Source organism: Salvelinus fontinalis, chromosome 18, assembly GCF_029448725.1.
Source record: "Salvelinus fontinalis isolate EN_2023a chromosome 18, ASM2944872v1, whole genome shotgun sequence".
In the NCBI taxonomy this organism is placed as follows: domain Eukaryota; kingdom Metazoa; phylum Chordata; class Actinopteri; order Salmoniformes; family Salmonidae; genus Salvelinus; species Salvelinus fontinalis.
The window spans coordinates 39,315,127-39,323,387 of record NC_074682.1 but is presented as its reverse complement, the minus strand read 5'-3'; the positions used below and the strand labels follow the sequence as shown (position 1 = coordinate 39,323,387).

The 8,261-nt window shown below is 41.4% G+C and overlaps 1 protein-coding gene across 1 annotated transcript; it reads right to left on the bottom strand.

The window, feature by feature from the left end:
• Positions 1 to 2,501: 2,501 nt before the first annotated feature.
• Positions 2,502 to 7,674, bottom strand: LOC129815481 (PAK4-inhibitor inka1-like). Its single transcript, XM_055869354.1, has 3 exons — positions 7,476 to 7,674; positions 7,334 to 7,371; positions 2,502 to 5,252 (listed from the first exon to the last, which is right to left on the bottom strand). The coding sequence occupies exons 2-3, from the start codon at positions 7,334 to 7,336 to the stop codon at positions 4,275 to 4,277; spliced, it is 981 nt and encodes a 326-aa protein (XP_055725329.1). The 5' UTR covers positions 7,337 to 7,371; positions 7,476 to 7,674; the 3' UTR covers positions 2,502 to 4,274.
• Positions 7,675 to 8,261: the final 587 nt, after the last annotated feature.

Here is an 8,261-nt window from a genome sequence, read left to right as displayed (position 1 = left end):
AGTAGAGTAGACGTCTCTGGTTGTTACCCAAACCCGGTGTGAGGGAGACACGACACGACAGCTTCATCTCAGTTTAGTAGTTGTCATCCACTCCTGTGTGAGCCCCCTGTGCCGCATGGCACTATAAGGACAGGGATAAGAGGACCAGGCTCATTAGTGGCAACTTTAATGACTTCTACAATCAGCACATACCACTTTTTAATTCTGAATTAGCAAAAAACACAACCCCTCAAGTGTCTACCTACTCAAACTATGATCTATAGACCAAGTCAAGTGGAGGAACAAAGAAAAACTTTTTGGAAACTGTATGTTGGTGTAAAATAGCCTTAGTAAAAGTTGCTTGCTCCACAACTCTACAGTTTCATTTCTCTATATCTCTTATCCCTCTATAAATTATTCCCAGAGTTGGAGACAGATTGATGCACTTAGTAGCCGGGGTACCTAATATTTCTTCAAATACTAGACAAACCACTCTCATCCAGCCTGTTCTTTGTTGAGCATGTTTCTATAAAAATATTTTCTCAGCCATCATAAGTTTTTCCATCCTTTTTTTCAATGTAGAAACTTAAAACATTGGAGGATAAGGGTTCACCTCATCACAGCTGCCTCAGGTAGAATGGGCCTGGCTGGCTTTCTTGTAGGAAACCTAGATAAACAGGCAAAGATAAACGACACCCTGAGAGAGTCATCTCTCTTCTCTAATCCCCCGAGTCCTCCCCTGAGTCCTCCTTATCACATGTGATTGGTGGGTTTGTTTGCCCCTATGGAACTCTGGGAGAATGTGTGAGATTCTATGCTGGAAACTCTTTTTCTCTTTACTTCTTAATGCTGTCAGTGTACTTTTATCATTAAACTGGACATAATAATTATAGAGCAAACCCTAAATTAGTGTATATCTTATTTTGGTGTAGATTTCCTCTATCTGTAACTTGTCTGAGTGAGTTAGCATATTGTACTGAATGAGTGGAAACAAATGGTACCCTCCATTAGCCAATGACTGTGGATGAGTGGACACTACCTGTGAGTCCAGCAGCCAAGTGACTATTAGAGCTGGATAAAGGAGGCGGTGGGCTGTTAGTTTGCTAGTGAGAGCCCTGCTTAGTAAAGCGAGGGATGAGGAGAAGAGTAAACTTATGCTCAATCTGAACACAGCTGCTCTGCTCAACTTCTCCTCACATAGCTCTGTTTGGACACATGAGACATTTGCTCATAAGACAGATGCAGCTGGGGCTGAGGCAGGCAGATATTTGTGTTGATACACCCTTTCTCTCCCCACGGTCTGTAAATAACTTGGTTGCCCTCTTTATGCTCTCTGGGATATATTCAGTCCCTGTAGGTAGGGCAATATAGTGGAGCAGTGAGACACAGGAGGTTGGTGGCACCTTAATTGGGGAGAACTGGCTTCTGGTAATGGCTGGATCAGAATGAGTAGAATGGTATTAAATACATCAAACTCCGTTCCAGACATTATTATGAGCCTTCCACCCCTCAGCAGCCTCCACTTATGTGAGGACATCGTGTTTTAACTGAGTTAAATATATGCCCTTAGGGAATACATGAAAATAATATATATGCAGTGAAATGTGTGGTTTTATAGGGTTAGCCATAGCAGTACAGCACCCCAGGAGCAAATCAAGGTTAAGTGTCTTGCTCAAGGGCACATCGATAGATTATTCACCTTGTAGGCTCAGGTATTCGAATCAGCAATATTTTGGTTACTGGCCCAGCACTCTAACCGCTAGGCTACCTGCCACCCGACAAATGAGGGCAAATTAGATGAGAAAATATAATTTATTCCAACTTTTGTAAAGAAATCTTTGTGGTGTTTCATTTTATCATTCAATTATTTGATAACTGGAATGATAAAACGGTTTAAAAAAAAACAGTAGTCTGGTGACTAAACGGCCCAAATGGTTTACTATCTCTTCTCAAGCTGGCATGATTTCTACCACTCTTGATGCTATTTACCTTGAGTTCTAGATGTTTCTAATGAACAACATAGGGTTGTTCCATTTGATTTCAATCCCTTTTCATTTGAACAAAACTTTCTATACATATTTTTCCATGGTAGAAGTGGTCAGAAAGTAACTTTTTGGACCTGAATGCCAAAACATTTAGGAGATAGAGGTGCTCCAAGTTTTGCATACCCCACCCTACCATGAGACATTCATGTCTTCATCACTGGAAAAGATAAATGGTTGAGGATGATATCATTTAAAAGCTTAAAAACAGGGTTGGCAAACTATTTATAATTTCTAAAATGTTATATTTTTTTAAATTGTCACTTTTTAACCATTAACATCAATTATCTAAAAACACGTAAACACAGATTTTTTTGTGTGCCTTAGACCATATTTCACATAATCGGAGGTGTTTGTGTTGTGCCAGCCATCGGTTGAGACCACATGCTGTTGAATACAGGGTGGGGGTCATGTTTTGGCTGATAAATGTAGTAAAATGGGAATACATTTTTAATTTCCTCTTTCAAATGGTAGCACAAAGATGGTTGACATAACTTTTATTAAAAAACATTTATTTCAAGAAATAACAAAATAATTTGACAACCCTGTTTGTCAGCTTTTCAATTATATCCAACTCAACCATTTATATTTTTCAGTGATGAAACAAGGATGTCTCCCAGTAGTGTGGGGTATGCAAAATTGGGTAACTTTCAGCACCTCTATCTCCTGAATGTTTTGGCACCAAAAAGTAACTTTCTGAACACTTCTACTATGGGCAAATGTGTATGGAAAGTGTCATTCAAATCAAAAGGGGTTCGGTCAAAAAGTGAATGACATCAAATGGAACAACCCAGTAATTAAACCCTGCTTTGCGTTCAAAGAGGAATTATTATTTTACCCCATAATGTCAAAGTGGAATTATATTTTTTTGTTGTTGAAATTTTAACTAATTATTTAAAAACAAAAAGCTGAAATGTCTTGAGTCAATAAGTACTTAACCCATTTGTTAGGGCAAACCTAAATAAGTTCAGGAGTAAAAAATATTCTTAACAAGTTATGTAACCGATGTGAAATGGCTAGCTAGTTAGCGGGGTGCGGGCTAATAGCGTTTCAATCGGTGATGTCACTTGCTCTGAGACCTTGAAGTAGTTGTTCCCCTTGCTCTGCAAGGGCCGCGGCTTTTGTGGAGCGATGGGTAACGATGCTTCGTGGGAGGCAGTTGTTGATGTGTGCAGAGGGTCCCTGGTTCGAGCCCAGGTAGGGGCGAGGAGAGGGACGGAAGCTATACTGTTACAGTTACATAATAAGTTGCATTGACTCCGTGTGCAATAACAGTGTTTAAAAAGATTTTTGAATGACTACCTCATTTCTGTACCCCACACATACACATCTGTAAAGTTCCCCAGTCGAGCAGTGAATTCAAACACAGGTTCAACCACAAAGACCATGGGGGGTTTCAAATGCCTCGCAAAGAAGGGCACTTATTGGTAGATGGGTAAAAATAAAATAAACAACAGACATTGAATATTTTGAGCATGGTGAAGTTATTAATTACACTTTGGATGGTGTATCAATATACCCAGTCACTACAAAGATACAGACGTCCTTCCTAACTCCGTTGCCGGAGAGGATTCACCTTTCAGCAGGATAACCTTAAACACAAGGCCAAGACTACACTGGAGTTGCTTACCAAGAAGACAGTGAATGTTCCTGAGTGGCCGAGTTAAAGTTTTGACTTAAATGTACTTGAAAAATATATGGCAAGACCTGAAAATGGTTGTCTAGCGATGATCAACAGCCAATTTGACAGAGATTGAATAATTTTTAAATTAATATTTGGGCAAATGTTGCACAATCCAGGTGACTTAGACTTACCCAGAAAGACTCACAGCTGTAATCACTGCCAACGGTGTTTCTACAAAGTATTGACTCAGGGTTGTGAATACTTATGTAAACTAGATATTTCTGCATTTAATTTTCAGTAAATTGCACAAAAATGTAAATACATGTTTTCACTTTGTCTTTATGGGGTATTGTCTGTAGATAGCTAAAAAACTACAGCAATTTCATCCACTGTAAGTCAAAGGGATATGAATACTTTCTGAAGACAATGTATTTTCTATGCAAAAAAAATCGATGGAAAAGTTAATGGAAACATAGCTAATGACACAACAAATATCTCCAATCTCAAATAATACAATGTTTAAGTTTTGCAGCTTATAGTCAGAACATAGTGATAACATTTTAAAAATATAGTGACTTTGGGAATTGTCTATTGTTTAGAATGAGAGTCTGTTAGTGGCTGACCTGGAGTCAGATGTAGCCGATGATGTCATTACAGATAATAGGCTGTCTGCTGCCAGTCTTCATGAGGGCAGTGAATTGATAGAAGTCTGTGTCTAGATCATGCAGGCCAGAGTGGGACTGGTGGAAGAAGGGGGACTGGCGCGGGGCAGGGGCCTGCACCCCTAGGGGGCAGGAGAGTCGTTTGGGGGCCATAGCTGTCCGACTCACACGAGAAGAAGAATCTGAGGACCTCATCCTCACCCTCTCCTCTACACTCTTTGACATGCCAGCTATTTTCCGCCTCATGTTGACCAAGAAGCATCGAGCCAGTCTGCACCCAGAGCTGGGCTTCAGTTCTGCTGGTTCGGGGAAGTCCGGTAGGTCCATCCAGTTCTGTATGAGGTCAGCAAAGCTGTTGTCCCCCAGTACCAGAGGTTGTCTGTTCCGTCCCCGTGTCAGCAGCGATGTGGTCCAGTCCTCAGGGTCATTGGCCTCGAATGAGGTCCAGCTCTCCAGGGATGCGTCTGATGTGGATTTGGGTCGGACCCGGCCACTGGCGGCCAGGTTGGTGCGGAGGCAGGCAGAGGAGGACACCCGTACATTCCTGGTCCTCCTGAGCACCACGCCCTCGTCCTGCCAGGAGGCCTCAGAGTAGCCAGAGTCAAACTCCAGACTTTTCTCACTACTGGGGGAGGTCAGACCCAGGCCAAGGCCCAGACCCAGCCGGCTGCCTGCATCCTCCTCCTCCTCCTCCAGAGGACTGGCCAGACAGCAGGCTGAGTCGTAGGTGCTGGCCGTACTGGCGTCAGAGATGCGCAGGCGGGTACGGCGCTCCAGCTGAAGTGCCCTCTGATGGCAGGCTCGTGCCACTGCAGAGCGGTGGGCAGGGGTGATTGCAGGGGCAGCAGCAGGGCAGGTCCTTCTCAAGTGCTTCAGGTCCTGCAGGGACCTCATCATGTAGTGCATCTGGTCCCGCAGGCAGCCTCCAGAGTCACGCAGACACAGCTGGGAGGGACAGAGAGTACAGAGTCAGACACAGGCTGGTACACACACACTATGACACATTAATTACTATGTTCACTTAAAGAAAGCAAAGTCAGTGATTGAGTGCTATTCTTTTGTTATTGAAAATATTTTCTATTAAGCCGGTGAATACAAAATCATATAATGCATGTTGTAAATAATGTTCAGCCTGCAGCAGATGTTTGATAGACTGAACATTCTTTATGAAGTCTGGTGAACTCTTTCTAATAAGCACACTGCATTTGTTGGTGACTATAATAGAGACTGTAGGACAGGCTCAGACTTGCTGATTGGGTGACTGCTGCTATGTTTCGACTGTATGAAAGAGCTACACCTCTTCTCTAATGTAGAACTTTCACAGCAACACACAGCCACAATAAAAAATACCCAAGCCCTACCTATCCTGCTCCTCACACCCTTCTCAGATACAAAACTGTATCACGCCACACTTGACCAGTTTTCATATAGATCCACCCACACCAAATTTAATATCAAAGTTACCTCCCACCACACATACTGTACGTTAATGTACTTCACCACACCTGTGCCTGAATGTGTGTAACACAACCATCACCCGCCCACACCATAATGTCTTTGAAGTTTTACTTTAACAATATTAAACAACAAGTCTCTCTTCTTCCTAACACTGCAATATAAAGGCTGAAGTCTTATGGAAATGATGGCTACTTTTCCGTAGGGGGGGATCTCCAGGGGATTGAGGTTTCTCTGATGGAGTTCAAGGCACAGGATGTAGGTATAATGGTGTGTGTCTCCCTAAGAGTTCTGTATGCCTGCATATGAAAGTCAGCTGTGACATACTAAAGACCATATGCTCTAATTTCCTCTCCCTCTGATTCACAGGGACCCACTCTGATTGGTCCAAACCAACCAGTGAGCAGCGTCGGCTTACACTCAAAATCAAACAGGGTTGACCGAGCATAAAAGTGTGTGAACCACACAACATTACCTCTGAAGGAAAAAGGTGGGCTACAAAACACACACAACAAAACACACACACTGATACTTAAAAAAGTGGGATCGAAGAGTAAATCATGTGGCCCTGGAAGAGATTGTAACTGTTAGTTAAAAATAAAACACTGAGAGGATCCATTAACTCTTTTCATGTCAGTGATAATACCATATGACAGTAGCAAATGGCATTACAATAGTCATGATGGCCTGTGACCTTCACCTTCAAGCCCTTTATGGGGGGGACTGATCTGACAATGAGGTGAGAAATGTTTAGCAGACCGGAGGAGAAGAGACATGAAGCCCTCTGAGACACAGGTTAATGTGCCAAGACCTTCAGCCTCTGTTTTCTCTCATGACAACACTATTAGATGCAACAGGGACTTGAGTCCGCAGCCACAACACAGGTTGTGTGGTACTCTCATAAAGACACACCACTGCCTATAAAAGTCAGACTTAGACATTAAACATTAAACATTATAGTTTAGCTATAGTATAATAAACTTCCTGCAGGGAGCAGGGATGCAAAAAAAATGTGTCCAAAAAGGACAAAGTGATTAAACACCATATCTACTTTCAAGAGTAAAGTTAAATACAACTAGGAAGAAAATGATGATGGAGCCCTTTCCATACAGAGAACATTTAAATAATCTCAGGCAAATTAAACAATCATATGCCTTCTAAATTTAGAACACATCAACAAACTGCTATTTGTTTGTTTACCCGACACATGGCATAGCCTGCAGCGGATAGCACTACTCAGCAGAGGCATTTGGGCATGGGCATCTATAGTCATTATGCGGGACAACGTCGTCTGTGGACAGAGCGTTGCTCTGCAGATGTTGTCCCCGTATGCTGGTGTATAAAGCCATTATTTCAGGGACTGTCAGTTAATTTTGTGCTTATAAATACATTGCGCCTATTTCATTTAAAATATGGTAGGCCTGTAGTTTATCTAATTCATTGTCGTTTTACGCACAGAATAATATCCATTTGATAAGACTGTGCATAAACCAATTACAATGCCATTGTCCACTACTGTACTGTATTGCATGATAATCTATGCCTAGTTTACAGAAGGGAAAAATACTTACCATTTTATTTATTTCAGCATCACCGTCACAATTAACTTCTAAAATATAAAAAAAGAGGATATTAATTCGTGCACGTTTTAGTCTAGAAATACAGTAAGAGCAAAATCCTTCATAATTGTATAATTAGTCTGTTGATACTCACATTTGAAATGGCAAGTTGCATCCAGTTTGACATGAATCCCTAAAGGGTTGATATCTTCCCATAAAGTCAATGTTACTCACAGCTGTTGGTATGAATCCTCGCGACTGAAGGAACACGGTGAAGTTGTAGTGATTTTGTCCGTTTTGTTTTCTCCAGCGTGCGCTCTCCAGCCAGTTATAGAGCGTCGCATCTCTGAAGCAGTGAAGCAGCCAATCAGAGTTTGAAATCTGATCAAGTGAATAGCTAGATAGTCGCCACCTCTTTACTACACACATCTGTATCATGATCTTCTATGCATTCACACATCATGCTCTTGTCATCGGTGGCATAAATTTCATTTAAAATGGATTTTGTGTCACTAGCTTACCCCATAATGTCAAAGTGGAACTATGTTCACGACATTTAAAAAAATACTTTGTAATAAAAATGGAGCCTATGCAGTTACTAAAACAATGTTTTTATCAATGACAGGTGTGTATAAATATTTGTGTTATGTTTTGGTAATGAACATGTCCGTTTTTTATTTTACCCCTAGGGAATGCTACTATAAATATAGATTGAGACATTCTTCAGGCGTCTCTGAGGTCACGAGTTCAATTTGTCACGACGATTATTCTCTGGAAGACCCCTGTGGAACCAGCAATCCCAAATGGGAAACTGTTAAATCTTTAAAGTATGTGAGGCTGCATTGTGCTTTTGCCGATTATTTTAACTTGAAGGTATGCAAAGATTTTACAGTATTCCAGCAAATGGAACTCAATTCACTGGTAAAAATTAAATCAGCCC